At 48.7% G+C, this 22,391-nt stretch overlaps 1 protein-coding gene across 1 annotated transcript in view; it reads left to right on the top strand.

Annotated features, from left to right (window-relative positions):
- Positions 1-22,391, top strand: part of PTPN23 (protein tyrosine phosphatase non-receptor type 23) — a 599,643-nt gene that overhangs the window by 24,911 nt on the left and 552,341 nt on the right. The window contains exon 2 of the mRNA XM_086941008.1: positions 448-522. Coding sequence (XP_086797134.1) covers positions 448-522 — 75 coding nt within the window. The remainder of the gene's footprint in view (positions 1-447; positions 523-22,391) is intronic.

Consider the following 22,391-nt stretch of genomic DNA (forward strand, 5'->3'; position numbering starts at 1 on the left):
CTACCAGTTCTCCTAGGTGCATTTTCTACACATATACTAGGGACGTATAGGCAGATTCAATGTGAGGAGCAGCGGGTCTTTAGATGTGTACTTGTGTGTGAACTAGGACTTGACTAACTAATGTCAGAAGGTAAACTCTTTGACTAGGAAGATCCTGCTCGGTGTATCTGACCCATGTTCCATCACAGTTGGCCTCAAATTGCACCTCGATTTAGTTCTGCCGCCACCATTGACTAAGTTAAGCCTGTCTGCTCCGTGCCACATCCACCTGGAGGGAGAGTTCAGCTTAATTTAGTGACTTTGAAGGTGCACCCTGACGAGGTTTATGAGTATTCCTCGAAGTGGGTAGTCACCCACTCCCCTTAATAATGGGTATCATTTTTAGCAAATTTCAAAATGTGCTCTTTTTTGGGCCTCCCATGCTTCAAGTGTACTCTCTTTCGACAGTTTGTCCTGAAGAACTATGGTGAGAATCCAGAGAACTATAATGAAGAGCTGAAGAAATTGGAGCAGCTAAGACAGGTACGCACTTCTGTTGTCTACCCCACAAATGTATGTACATAATTAGTTATTTATAGTCATCGTATTCCTAATTGTCACTTCATTGTGTTCTTTTCATGTGAAGTTGTCTTCACCCTCTCATACTCATGTTTACCATCCCTGTGTCTTTCCACAAACTTAAGTTGAATGAGACTAGTGTGGGCAAAAACTGCAGGGTATATGCATCTTGTAGATGATTCAACCTTATGGCTTTGACTCCATATCGTTGATAACTCATGTAGAAAATCAAAAGGAATACCTTAATTTTGGGATGCAAGTTTTCCATGCTATTCTGGGATTTGAATTCAGGAATAGAAACTAATCATGTGAATTCGTATTTGTGCACTGATTTTTCCCATGCTCTTCTCTTTCCATGCCAATTTCCCAAAGTACATTTTGCCAACTTTTTCCTGGAGAAATGTACATTGAAGTGGAGTGTTCGTACACAACCCGTAATTTTGATTGGGCCAACATCTGCCAGTTTGCAGCACATATTGATCCTAGGCTCTGCTCTCTTCTGCCATCTAGTGGTGTTTTCAGACTATTGAAACTTATTTTTCTTCAAAGTCTTTGTTTCTAAATGAAGCATGTACAGAATAACTCCCTGTCACTCTCCTTAAGTGCAACAGTACACAAACTCCAACTGGCAACTGACTTCTACGCTTTTTGGGGCAGAAAAGTCCCTGCATGGTGACTGACGTGCACCCTTGCCCCGAGTGCCCCAGCTTTGTGGATATCTGGATGGCTGAGCAATTATCATGCATGTGCTCCTTGATCTAGGCTTGTGTTATGGTAATGCAGTCTTGTTAGAACAGGAACGGTGCACCAAGAGCTACCCTCAATACGTTTTGGATCCTTTCCTGTTGCGGGCACTTAGCCCACCCACACATATGAGGTAAAAGTTTCATCATGATACCTGGGGCAACACTGGGTGGTAGGACATTTGTAGTTTCTTTCTGATTCCGGAAGAATACGGCCCGGTAATGCAAAGAAAATGTGTTACTTTAGTCACATTTTTGGATTTGCAGGCATTGTGGGTAAGACAACCTGTTGGGATCCAAAAGAGGCACACCACCCTTACTCCCCTGGGTTTTTAGTTTACGAAAATAGAAAGAATTGGTAGATTTTTCCAAGAGACAATGAGCACCTTAGCAGAGAAAGACAGAAAAGACAAATAATACTGCTCATCCTTTTATTCCTCAAGGAAACACACATACTGGTTGGATTTGGCTCGAAGGTGGGTGAAAGGTTCAAAATGTATATTTTATTAACAAGAGATATCACAGAAATGAAATACACTGTTAATAATTGAAAGTTCCAAAAACTGAACCAAAGGCTCACAGCTTGTGAGCTGTAAATCTGCTTCAAGGCACCAGCCGCTTTACAGGACATTCACAGACCTTTCCTACATGACACACACACACAAGACCCTTCACACTGGCAGCCACGGGCCCAACACATTACAACACTCACATCAACAGACAATGTACACTCTGGCAGAGAAAGACAGAAAAGACAAATATTACTTCACTACCATCTATTCCTCAATCACACACAGCGCTGGTTGGATTTGGCGTGAGGGAAGGTTCTGAACGGCCACACACGGAACTGCCCAGGTCGCAGCAAAATGGCTGTGGAGTTGCTGGTACCGGAAAAGTTGGCTGTATGAGTGCCGTGAGACCCGCCGGAGTCCCCGCTGCCAGACTGACTCCAGGAGCATATGAATCTGACCCGCTACTACCGCTGATACCAAACACGTCTTTGGGACCTACTGAGGCTGCGGCGCCTGAGATGGTGGCATAGGAGGGAGTGGTGCCAAAACGACTTGCAGCGGCACCCGAGATGAGGAGGATGGCACATCTAATGATCAGCGGTGCCACCGCACTACCATCAAGGATGTAGGCAGCCCCCCAATGCTAGACTGTGGCCAGCTGCACATTGCCATAGAGGCATGCGGCCCATTGATAAGCAAGAGGCACAGGGCTTGGCTGGTAGGGGAGCCCCGTATGAGCTCCTCAGTGGCGGATCCTGCCTCCTCTGCCCCATAGCGGATAGACGAGGGTGCTCCCCCGCCTTTGACTGGCAGGACCGCGTGCCCACCTGCTGCGTCCAACGGAGATCCTGGGAGCTGTGGGCTGAAAGATCTCCTATCCCCGGTCCAGAAGATAGACTGAATGGTGTGACCCTGAGAGGTATCTGCACACCATCAGGATCCTCCTGGGCTGTGGAGCAACCGAGGCTGTCGACCCGCAATCAGCCGACACCTCCCGTGGGCCTGCCATGGGCCCTCAACTGACGTGCCTTACTCCTTGGGTCCCTGCTGTGGGGAGCGGGGGCTGATCGGTCCGCAATCAGCGGGAGTGCGTGTCTGCCCGCGGGAGAGGCCCCCCTCCTTCCCCCACTACGCGAAGCCTGAAGGTGAAAGTGGGCCTAAACCATAAGAGCAATGGGGTTTCCCTACATCCCAGTGTGAGTACCTGCCAAAGTTCTTTGCCACAGGGTGTGAGGAGCTTCTGTGGGAGACCAGCTGCATCAGCCAGCGACTGGTGGGACACTCCCTGAGGCGACCAGAGAGCGTGGAGCCCAGAGTTAACCTTTGAGGGGGAGCCTGCCCGGAACCAGAGGCCTTTTGAGAGTGGGAACATCACTGGTCGAACACTGATTGGCAAACGACATGGCGAAGTTGAAAGCCCGGGAGGATCCTGGGAGCCCCCTAGATCCTTAATCTGTGCTCTCTGCGCACAAGTGCCCGCATACTTCTGTCATTGCCGGTGGTGGGCTGTCATTTACCCCCCACCCCACCCGAAACTCACCTCTGTTGGGATCTCATGCTCCCTTCGCACCGGACCTCCTCCAAGCACTACTGGCGACCTAGGTCTCACGGACTGCACCTGGCTACAGGGCTCTTGTTGGAGCCACACGACCTTTCCTCACAGCTTCGCCAGCCATTGTCCTAGGAACTTGAATGGAGATGTGTGCGGTGAGTTCAGATCGCCAACTCTAGGAAACCGGAATGCCTTGGGGAAGGACAGAGGAGCGAAACTCTTGTCGGCCCAGACCCGTATGGAGCAGTATGTAGTCAGTGGCCTCGGTCATGGTGGGACTGCACCTTCCACAACCAGCCCCACAGAAGGTGACCTGGCAACCATCAAGGCATGTCAAGACTCCATGGAGACGAAGATTGGGGAGGTGCGAGTAGACATAGCCGTCATCCGCCAGGACCTCCGTAACACACCTGTTCGCATCACAAAGACGGAATCCTGCCTTTCGGAGGTCGAATATGATGTTTCAACTCTAAAGATGTGGGTTAAACAGCTGCTATCCCACATGACCGATCTCCATAGACAGGCTGAAGATGCAGAAAACCGATCACGGCGGAGCAATCTCTGCCGGTGGACCTTCCTGTGGGGACAGAACCCTTACAAATGAACACCTTCATTGAAGACTGGATCAAGTCATGGATGCCCCCAAATGTCCTGTCATAATGGTTTGTGGTAGAACGGGCCCATCGCTCGCTTTCACCCAGGCCGCCACTAGGAGCCCCACACTTGCCAATAATTGCGAGTATCCTAAACTTCAGGGATCGTGATGCCATCCTGCAAGAAGGCCCCCCAATCCGAGTTGTTCCATAAAGACGCTAACTTTATGATCTTCCCTGATTACACCAAGGAAGTGCACGCTAAAAGAAGATCATACATCCATGTAAAGCAGAAGCTGCTGAAACTCAATCTGCCCTATAGACTCATTTTCCCGGTCCGGCTCAAGGTGATTTTCAAAAATAAGTCCTACTTCTTTGATACGCCGGTGGCAGCATGGACCTGGGCAACTGAGGAGTGCCCAATCTGCCTAGGGAAAGATGCCCCCCAGCCAATCCGCAGAAGGGGACACGAGTAGGCGCACCAACAGGCTCCCGTGGGTGACATGGGTCCCCAAGAAGGCGCAACACCTGTGGAGCGACATCTGCCTCGCCCACTGACTCCCCCAGGGGTTAAACAGGTCGTCGACATCCCAAAAGCCATCTAGGCTCTGTGAAAACTCTGGCAGGTCGGACCTGACACCCAAAGAGGGCTCCATTGACTCGCCAAAGCCAAGCTCCACCGACCTTTCACGCAGCCCCCAAATCTGTTTCAAAGCACTACTATTCGGATAAGCTTGACTGGAGGAATGCCAATCCTTAAATGCAGAAGAGCCGAACCCGCATTGCCCTTACACTACACTTCAAAATTAGTCTCTTCACACTCTAAATCTCAGTTCACTGGGTGACAGATGCTTCAATTGGGGAAGTATGGGGAGGGGGGTTGGTTGGGAATTTTGGTAGGAACCGTTCTCCCTGCTCTTGTTTGTGTTGTTCTGTTTCTCTGCAGCACTATGCACAAAATCCATGATGCGCCCCCGGGCAGCCTTCGTAGTGAGCCTGAATGTGCCCAACTGCTCCCAAGGCCTTACCACCCGGACCACCTAGGCTTCCCAGACCATTGACCACACGCATCGCTACATTACCACAATGCCACAGCCATGTAGTTGGGGTGACCCCCATAGAGTCCTTTAATGGAACGTTAATGGACTCTTAGATAAAATTGAACAGACCTTGATTTTAAATTATGTACGGAGGATCAACCCAGATGTCCTGTTACTGCAAGAGACGCATCTGTTGGGGAACCGAACACCCTTCTTAGCATGCCAGGGATTCAACAAGGTTTGGCACTCAGGGTTCTCTAGAGGGGCTCGAGGAACGTCAATCCTTTTGCGGCTCTACCTTCCCTTCACACCAGGCCACAAAACTGTCGACCCTTGGGGATGATTAGTCATCCTCGCAGGTACCCTTGGAGTATCCACTATCAATTTGATGTCATTATACACCCCCCCCCCCCCCCCCCCCCCCCCCCGGCAAACCTTGGGTCCACTCTCTGGACCGCGGTGGCGATAAAATCCTCCCTCCCCGAAGGCATGACCTTTATTGGGGGAGACTTTAATGTTGTCCCAGAACCTGCCAAGGATGCCACAGGTACACCATCCTCCCACAGAAGGCTAGGTGCCAGCTGTCTCAGAGATTAGGCTACCAAATTGGGTCTCTATGACGTCTGGCATACCTGGCAGCCTAGTACACTGCAATATACGCACACATCCGCTGCACACCATACCTACTGTCGTATTGACCTTATCTTCATGCCTGCCATAGACTGTAGGACAGTTACTGAGATCCAAATCCTGGGGCGAAGAGTTTCAGGCCACTCCTCCTGTGGATCGGGGGCTCCACGGGAGCTCTAAGTCCTATATGCAGACTAAACGCCTTGTTTCTTCAGGACCAAGAATATAAACAAGGGATCGAGGAAGAACTGAAAGACCACTTCCACACCAGTGAGGGCGACTTCATAGCATGCTGTGGGAGGTGGGCAAAGCCACTATCTGCGGATAAGGGGTTCCTCAAACACAGACAGCCGGTCCAAGACCACCACCTCTCTCCGCTTGATGACACTGATTTCCGCCTGGAAAAGACTGTGGCCATGGCGGATGGGGAGGCACCGCGTAAGCAGCTCCACTTAATACATGAAGACATCAAAACCATTTCTCTTGAGTTTTGATTTGGAGGTCCTCAGTGGTCCGGGTTTATGGCTGGGGAGACAAAAATGGCAAATTACTTCATTGGCTCGCCACCCATCCCCTGGCCAACCGACTCGTCCCCAAAATTTGTGACGCACAGGGGTAAGTCTTTTGTACCCCTGCTGAAATTGTGCAATCCTTTGCGAGCTACTACGCAACGCTTTCCTCCATAGATCATTCACATACGAGAGCTTCCTCTTCCTCCAGGATACTCCCCTTCTGCACCCTCCAGAGAATTAAATTAAGGCCCTGGATGAGCCCATTATGACAGAGGGGAGCAGTTAAGTGATCTCATGCCTAGATACCCATAAGACTCCCGGCCCGGATGGTTTCCCTGCGGACCACTACGCAGCATTTCGGGAAATCCTGATCCCACAACTCCATACCCTGTTTGAAGAGGTTCTGGATAAAGGCACCTTACCCCCCCCCTGACACCGACACAGCCACAGTCGTGGTTGTACCTAAAGCGGACCCTCCCTCAGCCTTATGTTCTAACCACCGCCCAATTTCGCTGATCAATACTGAGATTAAAATTTACGCAACGATTCTTGCCACCCATTTGAAGCGGCTACTCCACACTCTCATACACCCTGATCAATGTGGCTTCATGCCACACCATAGCACAAGGCACTGTCTGAGACTCCTCCATGTGGCTGTTGTTCACCGTAACAACGTTTCTCCATACCTAGGTCTAATGCTACTCAACTTTGAGTAAGCCTTTGATACTGTCGACTGACTCTACTTGGGCGCGTGCTGAAGAGAGCGGGTTTCGCCCCCCAGTTTTGGAGAATGGTGGGAGTCCTCTACTCCAGTCCACCCGCCAGAGTCCCCATTAACAGTGCATTATTGGAAGCATTACCTATCAGAAGGGGAACCCGATAGGGGTGCCCACTCTCCCCTCTCCTATTTGCTCTTGCAATAGAGCTATTGGCTTGTCTCATTCGAGCCGATGATCGGATTAACGGATGGCGCTGGCAAGGCTCCGATGTAGATCGGATTGCCCTATATGCAGATGGTGTCCTGCTCTTTTTAGCTTACCCGCCCCAATCCAGACCGAGGTGCCTCCATGTCCTCCACTCCTTTGAAGAGTGTTGGGCTTACACCTTAACCCAACAGAAATCCACTCTGGTGCCCCTTCACGCTACAAGAGAATGCGTGGAGTGGCAAACAACTATCCCCCTATGATGACTTTCGTTCAAGTATCTCGGAATTTGGGTATTGCTTCCTCCGGAGCTGAACTGGTCCGTCAATGTCAACCCATTGCTCAAACGTACAAAAGACGACATTGGTCGTTGGCAATCGCTTTCACTCAACCCACTCAGTAGGATTGCCCTGTTAAAAATGACGCTTCTGGGGGCGTGGCTTGGCGGTCTAACATGTAGGATGCGCGTAGCCGAGCTCCCTGTAGCCCAACATCAATCCTTTAATTATCCTAAATCTTCCCTTAAACCCACTAAGTGCTGTGCTGGAGGAGACTCTGCAGCAACTTACTGATACTCGCTGCTAGTCCTGGAGCGGCAGTCGAGGTCTGTGGCAGGCGCTGCGGGACTCTATGGTGTGCGGCCTGTGCTGCGAGGCTGGTGAATCTCCGTGCTACGCGACAGGCAAATGGAGACTGGAGCGCTGATCCTGGGTGGCGGCCGGCGCTGTAGCCGGAGCCGCGATCATACAGGTGAAGCGGCCCGCGGGGGCGACGTGGGGCCCCCGCATACCTGAAGCTTCGCTACCTCGAGAGCTTCTGCGACTGGGTCGAGCCGCGGCGGGCCTGCAGACCCCGTTGTCACCTGGGTCCTAGACGGCGCGGTCGACCGTGCGCACCCGGCTCCCCCCCCCTTTTTATTTGCATGTGGGACGGCTCGTTATCGTGGACATGTGGAGGATTGAGCTGGGTGTGGAGCCCTGATCTTGCCGCTCGTAGGCTAATTTTGGGATTCCGCGGCCTGGTCGGGCGGTGGACGGTGGGATGTCTTGCTTGTTGTGCCGCCAGCTGGAAGCAGTGGAAAGACACTGAGGTGGCCCCGGGCGTTGCTTGTGCACTCTGAGCTGGGCCACTCTGTGGTGTTGCACTACTGCCACAGTGGGCTGCGGCAGGCCCCTTCCATTTTCCCAGTGGCTGTGAGTGGGGGTGGTGCTCGCCCCAGTGAAATGCCCTGCTAAAAGGGAACAAACAAAGAGAAGATAGAGCCCGGGGGGCACCTTCCTGCGGGACCTGCTTGACAAGCCGACTTCCCTCCTACAGTAGATCGTGTAGGGGGTGAGACACCGGGCCCTGCTACACTGTTTGCTGCGCCTTGGATGGGGGACTGGTCCTGTGCCTCACCCTCCTCTATGCACATGAATTATGGTGCTGACCGGGGCGAGTGCGGGACAGTTACAGCCCCTGGAGGGGAGGCGCGGGGGCCAGGTGGCACTCAGTTGTGTCCCCCCCGAACTTTCGGGCCACTATCTGCCAGAGAAGGGCGAGTCTGTGAGAGGGAAGAGGGGCACCCGCTAGGGGAGGTTGGGGGTGCCCGGATCACGTAGCGGCGGGTTGAGATTAAGTGCAACTTGAGGACGTGGCGGCCCCCTTTGGCCACTTCCCTCTGTTAAAAAAGCTGTGAAGAACTTGAGTCTCGGACATAAGGGAACTGAGACGCACCTATCCTCACAGCATGGGCAAGGATAAACCAACTAGAATGGCGTCCAAACAAAGTACAATAGATAGGTTTACAGGGGCTGTGACGCAGGGGCCGGGCCAGAGGGGTGTCGACGCAGCTATGCCTAATAATGCGGCGCTATTGGTAGCCATCACACGGTCTCTGGAGACTCTAGAGGCCAAGATCAGGGCCGTCTGCTCCAACGTCATGTTCCTTCGACAGGACCTTCAGCACTTCTTTGAAACACCTGAAGAGGTATTTCGCTGGACTGCCAAGACTATCAGACCCAGGCCGCACACCTCCCCTAGACTTGACTCTGATTCTTCCTCCGTGGGCTGTGGGCGCGATTCTCTGGGGCCAGTTGAAAAACAGTGCCGCGCTCGCGCTCCAAGAAGCGTTCTGGGACCCGTAGCCGGTCTCGCCGGTGCCTGACAAAAGACCAACCGGGGCCAGCTGCATCCTGAATCCTGTTATGATCTGCTATGGCTGCAATATGCTCTCATTAAGGGATGTCACATGCACTTGGGCTACTATGTACTAGATCTCCACTGCTATAAGACACTGAGATGTGTAGGGGATTGTCTCAAGGGATCCATTGACTCGTTTGGGGTTGGATGCACTGCATGCTGCGATAGGTACTTTTATGTTCATAAGGTATTGGGGTGGAGGGAGGTGGGCTGGGAAGTTTTGTTGGGAGATTTTGTTGCGATTATTTTGGGTTAGTGTCATTTCAATCCACTGGTACACGGTCTTAGACGGGTCACCCACATCTATGGCCATCACCGCTTTGTGCGAGTCCCATGTCAGGCGAGTCCGTAATCGGGAAATGCCCGAGGGCCGGTAGCTCGGAATTGTCATCTGGAATATTCGTGGTCTCTTACACAAAATTAAGCTGGGGCGGTGCTGAGACAAGCAAAGCAATACAGAGCGGATGCCCTGTTACTACAGGAAACCCACCTGTTGGGCACCAAATTACCCTGCTTGGCGCGCTTCAGACGTTTGCGGCGTGTCAGACGGAGATTTTTAATCCCGGGCACATGAGCAAAATAAATTTCTCTTTTCGACATCTTAGTTAGTGCAAAAATGAAGATATTAATTTGTGCATTCTTCTTGCAGTAGGAAGGATTTATACCTTGTACATATAGGGAGTTTTTTAACCATCGAGACTGTCTCTCACTCTTACGTATCATCTATCAACATAAATGGATGTATCTAGACTGGATTTGTGAATTTTATTACATTTCTGTGCTGGCTGTGACCAACCAGCCTTTTATCAACATTGGATGGAGAATTTCCCTTTCTACTGAATTCTCGTGAGTGACATATGGACTGAGTGGTAGTCTGATACTGCCGTCATAACAACATTTGAGAAGCCTGAAGAAGGAGGTTGGACTCGTGTAAACCCTCAAACGCACCGCTTTTTCCTGGCCTACTTATACATGTTCTTTTGCATTATGTGACAGATTTTAAAAATGCACAATTGATTCTATTATTGTATATGATTGTGGCCTGGTTCTGTTGAACTTAGTTTCTTGACTTTGTTGCAAAATATATTTTATTATATCTTTTAATTTCATGTGTTTTTAATGTGTATTATGATGTATTACTCCTAATGTGAATAGGTGTTTTTATTCATTACTTCTTGAACCAATTTAATAAAATCTAAACATCAATATATTTTAAAGAATTGACTTACTGACAACTGATAAACGGACCCGTGAATGTTTGAGTGGCATGTGTGTGCTGTATGTATGGTTGGTATGCTGATATAATACCCCAAGGGGAATTATTTTTAGACCAAACCGCGCTTCGGATTTGTCCAGACATTTCATTCTGGGTTTACCAGGGGCTCCCGAGGTGTAACGATCTTCATTCATGCCAGCGTACCCTTTGTCCACAGTAAGTCATGGTCTGACCCCCAGGGGAGATGTATTGTGGTCTCCGGATCGCTAAATGGTGAACCTCTGGTCCTTAGTAGCATGCCGCCCCCCCCCCCATTGGCATGGAACTTGATAAAAAGATTGCCAGCACTATGGGCCAAGAGCCCGTCTGTCCAGTAGTGGGAAGCGAGTGGAATGACGTGCTGTGTCCGGCACTCGATAGATTGCTTAGCGGAGAGAGGCCACTGTCAACCCGAGAATCTAAATTGTTGCCCACGATTCAAGGCATGGGTTGGATACACTCCTGGCAGGCTGTACACTCGAGTGCCCATGAATACACATATTTTTCCAGCGTGTATGAGTCGTTTTCCGCATTGATATTTGTTTATATCAGAAATCTATTCCAATAGATTAAAATCTGCTGAGATATTGCCACGCGGTTTATAAGATCACTCATCTATATCTATACAGTTGACCTTGGGCCCGAGGCGGTCTATGTTCCGCTGGCGGCTCTCACCCTGGCTCTTCCAGGAATAGCAGTATCGGCTGCAAATCCACACATCTATTACTGACTATTTTTCACTCAATGGCGGCACCGTCTCATCCCCTACGGCATTATGGGAGGCTATGAAGCCTACGCTTAGAGGGATAGACCTAACCTTTTGCGCAGCTAGGCGTTGACAACTTCAAGAGACATTAATTCAGGCCGAAGCCAGACTGTTTGATCTGGAACGTAGTAGTCAGGGGTCCGGGGGGAGCGCTGTGCGTAGACAGTTGCTTAGAGCTCAACAAACATATGCAAGCAAGCTCCTAGATGAGGCACGGCTTTACTGGCTTGGGATGCGCAGCCGGATCTACCAGTGTGGTAACAAGTCGAGAACCTTGCTACATCGACAGTGTCAGCGATCGGTGCAGCCCCTGACCACCCCAATGATACAGGATACTGAAGGGGTGACCCTTACGGATCCACGACACATAGCATAGCTTCCTATTTTGCCGCCCTGTATGCTTCCCAGGAGGATGTAGTCTGCTGACGTATGTAAATTAATTGATGATCTTCCCCCACGGTCCCTCTCGGACACAGGACTTTTAAGATGCCCCCTGTCAGTGGATGAGCTACAGACAGCCTTAGTTAGCATGAACCCGGGCAAGGCGCCAGTCCCTAATGGCTTCCCCTGTGAATTTCTCAAATATAGCCAGTCCCAGCTACTGGCACCGTACCTGGTGGCTCTTAATGCAGCTGCTGAAGACGGTTGCCTCCCGCAAGACTGGTGACATGCAGAAATAATAGTCTTCCTCAAAGCAGGTCGCCCACCAGAAATCCATTCATCCTATCGTCTGATCTCGCTCCTAAATGTGGAAGCCAAGCTATTAGCCAATGTGTAGGAAGGTGGAATCTGACTGTATGGTTACCCCCACTTTTTGCCTGGTGTTTTGCTCGTTTTCAACTTAGTTTGACTGGGATCCTGCTGATCAGGACCCCAGTCACACTACTTTCTCCCCAAGTTGATTGCCTGTACCTTAAGTACACTCCAGATTGGATTCTGGGGACCCTTATGAGTCCGTAGTATATGGTATACTATGTACCAAGGGTATAGGTACCCCAGAGGCCTCTCAGGGGCTGCAGCATGTACTATGCCACCCCTGGGAGACCATTCAAAATGACACAACAGGTCTGCTACAGCCGCCTGTGTAAGGTGGTGCATGCACCCCTTATTTAGATATAGATTCACTATATCTAGCCATGTCACTGCACGTATAAACTTCTCAGTCACCCCTATGGCAGGCCTTATCAATCCTGAAGGCAGGGTAGTGGGTTTTATGTGAGAGGGTGCTCCTGCATGAGCAGAACCCCTCGGCAGCCTTTAGAACCACTATTCCGGGGTTGTTTGTGATGCAGCCAACCATATACTCTTAAGTGCATTATAATCTTGCAGTAAATGCTAACTTTAAAACAGTTGCATGGAAACATGTTGTGTTTGGTGTCAAACACCTTGGAGTCATACCTCCTCGCCAGTAACTGGCGGGGGAGGTATGATTCCACCCTCCTAGAGGGAGAAATATGACAACACCAGTACACCCGGTACCAGCTTTCTCGACCCTGGCATCACAAGATGGATGCTGCCAACCACAGACACGTGCCTGCCCTCCTGCTGCTGGACGAAACTCCGGCAGGGGAGGCTGGACAATAGGTTTCCTGTCACAGGGAGGTGTAACCACCTCCCAGACAGTCTTTAGTGTATTGGGGCTGAGTGGGTGCACTCCAAGAGTGCTTTGATGTCTGCACTGAGGGTATATTTGGTGTCCCTGTGCATACTCCAGCTCAAAGGGGTTACAGGGACTATCAGCCCCTGCTCTGGAACGAAACTGGGCAAAGGATATGGATGTAGCCACCCCTCTGTCCTGACCCTCCCATAGGTGGGTCCCCAGAGTTTGTCCCACCCCTTCCTTGGGTATAAAGTAGGAACCCCTGACTACAGGACTTTAGATATTACCTGGACTAAACTTTACTACAGAAACCAAGTACTTCGACAATCTGCACGACGCTGGATGACTGAAGAATCTCCCTTGGAGTAAAGGAGTTACTCCCCTGCTAAGCAGGCACCTGCTAATCAACATCCTTCGTGGGACAGCTCGCCTGCAGACTTTCATCGTCGTCAATGTCTCCCGGTCCCCGTGCAGAGTCAAGCTTCACCTCTTTGCACCTGAAATACACGACATCGGTGGGCATTCGTCTACCCAGCCCCTGGTCACTGGCAGCCAGACTCTGTCCCCTCTGCTTTCAGATTCTTCTCAGCTTCGATCCAGGCTTGGATCACACCGGACACTTTTCCTCTTCACGGCAGCAGCACTTTGCAGCATCACGCCATTGAAAACAACGAAGATTCCCGGCACCATTTGACACCTATGCACCCGGCTTCCCTGGGTTAGGTAACTTGAGTACTCCGGAGCTCACATGGGTGCTGGCCTTAGAACCTTCTAAGTCTGAATGGGTTTGCTCAAAGTCCTCTCCTAAGTGTCCTTCAACTTTAAAATTCCAACCGTGTCTTTCCCATAGGATTATACGGAGCTTGCATCTGTGTTCTGCACGCATGCCCCGTTGGTCCCCTGTGTCACCACCATGGGTAGTTCCTTGAGGTCCCAGCGATTCTACGTGTTCTAGGCACTGTGTCTAGTCAAGTCGTGGTTGTTCTACCACTTTCTTAGTATATGGTTCGGTCTCCCCCTGGAGCCCACTGTGTATTGTGCTATTTACTGTCGTTCTAGTACTGTATTATTGTGTGCTTTGTTCTCTAATCTCATAAAGAGGTTAGTAGAGAGTGTTTAGTAATAAATGCATATATTTTATATGTATACCTTGTGTAGTTCTCCTTTCATTTGGTCATTAAGGAGGCTATAGACTGGTAAAACAAGCTGCTTTACATTCTTACGAGACTTATACTGAAGGCAGCTCTCCATAGCTACCACTAGGATAGCTTTCAATAAAGGTTGTCTTTAACCTAATCGTTGTTTGGACTGGTACAAGGTGCCCGCTATAATTAGTGGTCACCAAATACCAGGCCAACTTCTCACACAAGATAATCGCAAACCGCCTTGTTCCATACATTTCGGACCTTATACAGCCTGATCAAGTGGGATTCATGCCCAGCCGGCCTACACTCCACAATATCTGTAGAGCACACAATGCCATAGCGGCGGTGGACGAATTGGGGGAGCCTATGGCATTACTTCTGGCCAACATGGACAAAGCTTTCGATTCGCTTAGTTGGGTATATCTCTTCCCCTGCTCAGTGGCTTAAACATTGGTCCACGCCTGCTAACACTCATTAGACTGTTATACACTGACCTATCTGCGACTGTCAGGATAGCAGATTCAATCTTGGGTAGGTTTGTTATTACGGGGGGTACTCGCCAGGGCTGCCCCCTATCCCCTTACTCGTTCGCCTTGACCATGGAACCATTGGTGGCATGGGTGAGGATAGATGCCCAGATCCAGGGCTGTTAGTGGTCGAGGGAGGTGTCTGACCACATCGCATTATATGCGGACCGCATATGACCGGCCCGTGTCTGCTTAGAGATATGCAGATATTTGGGGAGACCTCTGGCCTTTACATGAACAGTAGCAAATCATATCTGTGGCCGCTGCATGGGGGAAAACAGTTGGGCTCTTGTTTGCAACCTTTTACTTTAGCTCCGGATGGCTTTAAATATTTGGGGGTGTTTCTATCCATATCTTAATCTCTTGCGTGGGATAGAAATTTGGCCCCCCTGTGGGTGCAGATGGCGGACCAGGTCCGCATGTCATCTCACCTGCCGCTCTCCCTACTTGGCAGATCTGCCATATTCAAAATGGTGTCCCTGCCCCGCTTACTTTTATCCGCTCTAGAACCACGCTTACTACATATGGCCGACCAGGTTCCGGCAATTAAAAGCGATCCTTGCTTGCTTTCTTTGGGTGGGAGGAGCGGCGTGTGTCGCTCTGAGAACCTGTTGTCAATCTACTTATGGTGGAGGTATTGCCACCCTAGTTGTTCAGGCCTATCATTCAGCCTCACACATATTAGTCCTTAACGACTGGTGGTATGGAGATCGTAGGGACCCAGCGTATGCAGTGGAGCGTTGGCGCATGGGGGCCATGTCGGTACACCTGCTCTTGTATTCTGGCCCGCAGCTGAAGGCAGGACGGTATTTGAGGTGTGGAAGTGAGCGCTGCGTGCTATGGGCTGGTGGGGTAAACTGATGAGAGAGACCCCCCCTTATGGCGCCATGGTCGGCTTTCCCATGTAATGCAGTTATCGGGTTTCAGGGATGGGAGGCCATTGTCATTGACACATTAGGGACAGTTATGCATGGTGGTAGCTTGAAGTCCTTTCAAGAACTACAGGCAGAATTTAATATGCCTTGCAAACAATTTTAAAAGTATCAACATGCGTGAGCCATGCCCTGCCTCCCCATACTTGGTGCAACAAGATACTATACCTGAATTTAACCCTATCGAAGCCAAAGTCTTTATGGGGAAATCACAAAATAACTAAGATCTAATGTATGCTCCTAAACAACACCACTCCACGCTGCACAAAACACTGGAGGCCTGGCAGCAAGACAAGGGGCCCTTTGACGAAGATGATTGGGTGGAGGCCCTTGAATCTCCACGTGGCACAGTGATAGCTGCACCCCTGCGGCTCATCCAATTCAAGTACTTGCATTGGGTGTACTTCACCAGATATAAGCTGTGGCGGGCAGGGCTGATTGCGTCCCCCTGAGTGCTTGAGATGTGGGCGACTGAGGGAAACTTCTTTCACACAATATGGCAGTGTACGTCTTTATTGCGGTTTTGGAGGGGGGTTGCTGCCTGCCTTTTGGAGCTTCTGGGTTGGGATATTCAACCCATGCCCCAATTATTTATGCTTCATATCACTGAGGGAATAGGTGGCAATAGATATAAACGTCACTTAATGTTTCTCAGCCTCACGCTGGCTAAGCGCGATGTGGTTAGGATGTTGAAGACTGAGTTTTCGCCGTTGATTGCGTCCTGGAAGAAAGGACTTGACTTTTGTATGGGTCTAGAGATCCAAGTCTATACAGCTAGAGGGTGCCTCCAGAAACATAAGATATGGAAGCGGTGTCAGGCTATAGGGTACTAGAATTAGATCCTCCTCCCTCTGCCTCTAATGTCGAAGAATTGCTGGTTTAATTATATATTGTTACACTATGGATGTAGACCTAATCTATATATGTCCTAAATTGCATCAATATACACGTCCGAGATTGTTGGATGCCTCCAGCGATGTTGTTATGGCACTATTGTTTGTTGTTACAATTTTATTGCTTTTTTCTTTTTTCCTGTGTGTTTTATATCAACACAGATATATTATCAGGAAAATGTTGAAATAAATGCTGCTTGTCATTATCCTTTACTGGTGTCCCTTGAGATGTCAGATTTGTATTGGCTTTCAACAATAAAATTGATTTGTGAAGAGAAAAATAACAAATAATTATGGTTCTACCCCGTCTTCTCTATGTACTCCAGAACCTCCCGCTCCATCTTCCCCACAGTTGGTTCCATAGGCTGGACGGGGTGGCCAAAACTTTGTTCTGGGGGGCTTGAGATGGAGACTGGCCCTTGCGCACTGCCAACGGGCCCCATATGATGGGGAAATGGGGATGACAAACCCCTTCCTGTACTATCTGGCCACCTGTCTCCTGGTGATCCACGACTGGTTTAATGGCGGGTGGTCGGATCCGGCTTTCCGACTGGAACTGGAGAGCCTCTGGTTCTCTCAGGTCCAGGCTATGCTGTATGGGGCTCCAATTCCTCACACTTTACCAGCAGTAACCCGAACGGTCCACCTTGCGTGGCATGCCACGCTGCGGCACACCCAGTGGGATGCTAAAATTACACTACAAACACTCCTTTGGCTTGGGGCTTGGCTGCGGGAGGTTGGGACATTAGCAGGCTTCCAGAAGTGGGACCAGATAGGCATCACTTGTTTGGGGGATGTATGGAGGGGAGAGCATTTGTCCTACTGGGAACTGCAGCAAATATACTCTCTACACTCTACCCAATTTTTCAAATTCCTCCAGTTCCGTCATGCGCTCGCCCTCCACATTCCCGGCCACTTGGCAATCCCTGAATTTAGTCCATTGGAAGCTAAGCTCCTTATCGGGAACCTGAGGAAGGGGGAATATCCCATATCTATCGATCACTGATAAACAATACCCCGTCCAACCTGGACTTGCTGGTGGGAACACTGGGTAAGCCCGTTTGAGGAGGAGGACTGGAGGGATGCTTTGATGGCCCCTAGGGTGCTAACCATATCAGCTAGACTCCGCCTCATCAAATCTGTTATCTCCATTGTGCATACCTTATCCCTGAGCAGCTACACAAAGCGGGGTTCCTCCCAACCCCAACATGTCTGCATTGTGAGTCGGAGGCAGCCGTTGTTTACCACATGGTATGGTCCTGCGCCATCCTTTCCAAATACTGGGCGTCCATGGCTGAGCTAAGCAGCATACTGGGCTGGGCGGTCCCTCTTAGTCGTCTTGCCCTTCTTTAGGTAGTGATGGAGGGGATGGATGGTTCCCGGGCTGATAAATTGTTCCTAGAGACTGTCATTTTGATAGGCAAGATAGACATTGCAGCGGCCTGGAAGGACTCTGTATCTCCCTCCATTGCGAAGTGGCGTAGAGGAGTGGACTGGTGCACCATCCAAGAAAAATCTGTATATGAAGCAAGAGGCTGTCCGGCCAAACACGAGCGTATATGGGGTAAATGGCTGGGCTTGCTGGGTTGATGTTGCGCAGGAATTGTTTGGAGGTCTTGGGGAGCAATACAGGGCTTGCCTATCATGGGACCAAATTGGACTCAATAAATGCACTGAAATGTTTTATATGTCACAGTGATGCACTGTTCACTTGGTTGCTCATAAAAACCAATAAACTTGTTTATAAAAAAAAAATCACAAACATCAAATGCTCTGTTAATAATTGAAAGGTCAAAAACCTGAACCAATGACTTACAGCTCGTGAGCTGTAAAGCTGAGTGAAGGCACCAAAAGCTTTATGGGCCATTCACACACCTTTCATACGTGACTTGCACAAGACTATTCACAAAGCCAGCCGGGAACTCGGCAAATTAATACACTCACATCAACAGAGAGCACCATTCAAGGGTCCATCACTTTCATGCACCAACACGACTGACACAGGAATCACACCAGGATGCTGTTGAGTGTGTGCGTACTGGCGTTTGGCTAGCAGTGTGTTCAGTGACTAGCAGCAAGTCACTACTTGCACACTGCCAGCTAAACATCAGTACAAGCACACCGCCAGCCAAACACCAGTCCACGCACACCCAGCAAAGCACCAGTCCACCACACCAGCGAAATGTCAGTTCACGCACCCCACCAGCCAAATGGCAGTTCACACACACAGCCAGGCAAGCGACAGTTCACGCACCCGGCCAGAAAAGCGATGGTCCACATACACGGCCAGGCAAGCACCAGTTCACGCATACTGCCAGCCAAGCACCAGTCCACGCACACCGCCAGCCAAGCACCAGTCCATGCGCACCTCCATCCAAGCACCAGTCCACACGCACCTCCAGCCAAACGCCAGTTCACGCGCACCTCCAGCCAAACGCCAGTTCATGCCCACGCATCCATCACATTTTTGTAAACAAAAAGAAAACAGAGATTAATTGGAAGTAGATACAAAACTATAACTACAAACACAACAGCTCTAACTAAATACATCACACTAATGTCAACCGTGAAATCTGAACAAAAAAATAAAACGATACAGACCAATCCGTTTACTTTTACACTCACGGTTACTCCCAAAAAACTCAATTTTGTGTGGTAAAATTTAAAACCTGTGGGCACACCCCATCCAGGATTAGGACAATCAGGGCAGTACATACGATTCTCCTTCCAGATACTTCTTTTGGTACATACTCTACATTTCTTAGCAGGAACGTTTTTTTTGTTGTTTTTTTTTACAGTGGGAAGAATGTGATCAGGAAAGTGGCAATTGTTCAATCTAGCCACATCCTCCACCACTGCTTCTTTAGGAACTCTTACCTGTTCCGCTGCCTATCAGACACTGCTGAAACTGAACAAATGTCATCTTTGACTCTGGAGAACAATCCTTGAATACAACAAAAGCATTGAAGGTTGCTAAATGGAATAAATGGATAGTTAACTTTTTATGCCAAACGTATGGCTTACGAAGAGCAGTGTAAGGTTCCAACCTCTGATATACTCTATCTACACCACCCATGTGCTTATTGTAGTCTACAATGCACACAGGTTTGTGGACTTCAGCAACCTAACCCCAGTCACAGGTGAAGTACTTTCGTCATGGATGGCAGTCAGCATGTAGACATCTCTCCTATCAGAAAGTTTCACAGCTAGAAGTTCATTGCTACACAAGGCACTGCACTGTTCCTTCTCTAGTTTTCTACAATCAAGCACTTTTGGGTAATTTTTATGGATAGAGTGGATTGTGCCACAAGTAACAGCGTCCACTTTGAACAATTCCCGCAACAATTGTACACCAGTGTCCACCGGGTAGCTCTAGAGAAGAGCTTAAGTCTTGCGCTGTTTTTCCTCAAATACTGTTCAGCATACAAATTAGTCTGCTCAACAATCTTATCTAAAAATACATTGTCCATAAACAACTGAAAGAGATTTATAGGCAAAATGTTTTCAGTACTCACTCTACACCCTGCAACACCACTAAAGGCAAGCCACACCGGCTGCACAATGTTTTATGGCATCCCAGTGTCCATCACTTCCAATGGGCAGCCTTTAAGCCCCAGACTGCAATACAGATGCATTTTGCTGCACTATTGGCACATCTGTGTCTTCCTCTAAAAGCGGTCCTTCATCCGGATTGAAAATGGCTTAATTATCAGAGGATTCTTCTCATACAGAAAATTCACTGACCGAATCCTGGCCTTCCCCCTCAGCCTCAGATGCAGAGTCAGTCTCATAATTATGGTCAGAAGACTCGAAATGCATACCGACAACCTGCTGAGCAGTCATCCTGCTGCTAGCCATAATCCTTACTAAGAAAAGTAACTTGACGAACAAGTCAACAATACCCAACACTGTACAAAACAGCTACTAAAGTGTGGCTTTATCAAACGGAAAGTAAAACTTCTGGCATATAGTAAAATCTAGAAAGAAAATTCAGTCGGTACAAAGCACACAAAGACTTATCTACTCTAAAACGATACCACCTGCTTGACAGAGACAGCAACACTAAAGATCAAGTGCACTTACTCTGTACAGACACAACAAGCACTAAAGAAATCCCACTGGAAAGAAAAGAAAAAAAACATTACACACAATGCAGTAAAGAATGTGCACAAATCAATATGTTACTTTGAAAGACAATCACACAAAAAGCTAACAAAAAATACAAACAGGCGAAGTACATATTAGATGAATAGATTACAAAATATGTTGCTTACTGACCACAAGTCCACTAACTGCAGATCTGCCAAAGCTGCACTCTGATTCCCAACAAGACAAAGGAAAGGATGGCTCTATAATATAAAATGAAAATTATCAAAAGACACTGATATGCCCTCGAAAGGAGGTGTGACACCACCAGATGGAAGTACACCTTACCCCAGAAGTAGCTCTCCCACCACATGTATAACCTTATTCCCAGTTCACACAAGTATTACCATCCACCCTGATGCTCATTCCACTCACAAATCTCTCAAGGGGGCAAAATCACACCCCAGAGGGCAGATCAGCCTGAAAATACCCAATAGGCCCTAAGGGGAGGGTGGCATAAAAGTAAATATGGGCACCCAAGGGGAGCGAGCCTTCATCAAGGGCTCACTTTCCTTCATAACATAACTCCCTGGTATCTAGTGTGCTTCCGCCCTCTCAAAAGGAATATCAGCCTAACAACGGAAGATCTGCCCTCTGGAGTGGGCGGGTGGTATAACAAAAAAAGAAGAAAACAATCCTTGGTGGTTTAGTGTGCTTATACTCCACCCCCTCCCCCGAGGGCAGACCGGTCTAAAAACAGCTGATCTGCCTTCTTGGGGGTTGAATAACTAAAAAAGATTCTCCTCCAAGTGGAGAAACCCTTGCCCAAGGGTCGCTCCCCGAATAAGAAAACAATCCTAGTGGTTTAGTGGGCTTTCACCCCCTCCAAGAGGGCAGATCGGCCTAAAACGCACGATCTGTCCTCCCCGGGGTAGAATATCGCCAAAAAAAGTTATATATTACAATAATCCAGTAGCTTTGTGGGAGCGTGGAAGGATGCAAGATGAATTTACACTGGGGTCTTAAAACGTTGGTAAACTTTCACAGTGCCCCTGCTATGATAATTCCATAATGGCCCTGAAAGAAAATCCACTGAAAGGCTCCCCCATGTCTAAAATACAAATTAAGACTCAATCTACACTTATTCTTGTGAGACCCAGGTCCATCTGTCAAGAGTAGCCTTGTGAGCTGCATGATATTCACTTTGAATTATGGTGCATCGAGCAGAGTGGACAGTTCTTCCATTGGTATCATAAAAAGTTATCTAGCCTTAATACCTCAGGTTCTTGGTCGTTTAAACCCTTGTGCTTCTGCTAGTCACTCAGTAAGGATACTGGTGTAAGGGGCATAGCTGGACAGAGGAGAAACAATCAGGGCAGTCTCCTCAGTGTACCCCTTAAAAAAAAAGAAGGGCTTGCTGTAGGAAAGTGTAGTATTATTTAGGGTAGACATGTGTCAACCTCAGAGGATAAGGCTACCACCTGCTAAATTTCATACAAATTAAATAAAATAAACCTGCACTCAATCCTTGGGAATATGACTCAAACCAGTCCAGATTAAATCAAAGGCGATGTGTAAAGTATTTAAGCAGTGCATATACAGTAGAAAGTCACAAAAACACAATCAAATTTCACAACCATTTTAAAAGTTAAGAGAAAATATTTAGGAGACAAATAAGTCCAAAATAGCAAAAATTCAATAAGGGAAACCAGAGAAATTCGTTTTTAAAGAATTAAGTGAAAATGGTGCCAAGAAGGACAAATTGCCAATGATAATGTATGAAAGCAGTAGACCATGGCGGAGAAGCAATTTGAAGCCGCCCTTGATGGAGTCCTGTTCAGATACACCTAATGAGTTGACCCCAGTGAATGTTTGGAAGTCAAAAAGTTTGAAAAAGTGTCAAGATCATAATTCATAAAGGAACTTAGTAATTTTTTTTAAAC

The sequence above is a fragment of the Lissotriton vulgaris genome, chromosome 10, assembly GCF_964263255.1.
Source record: "Lissotriton vulgaris chromosome 10, aLisVul1.2, whole genome shotgun sequence".
NCBI lineage: Eukaryota > Metazoa > Chordata > Amphibia > Caudata > Salamandridae > Lissotriton > Lissotriton vulgaris.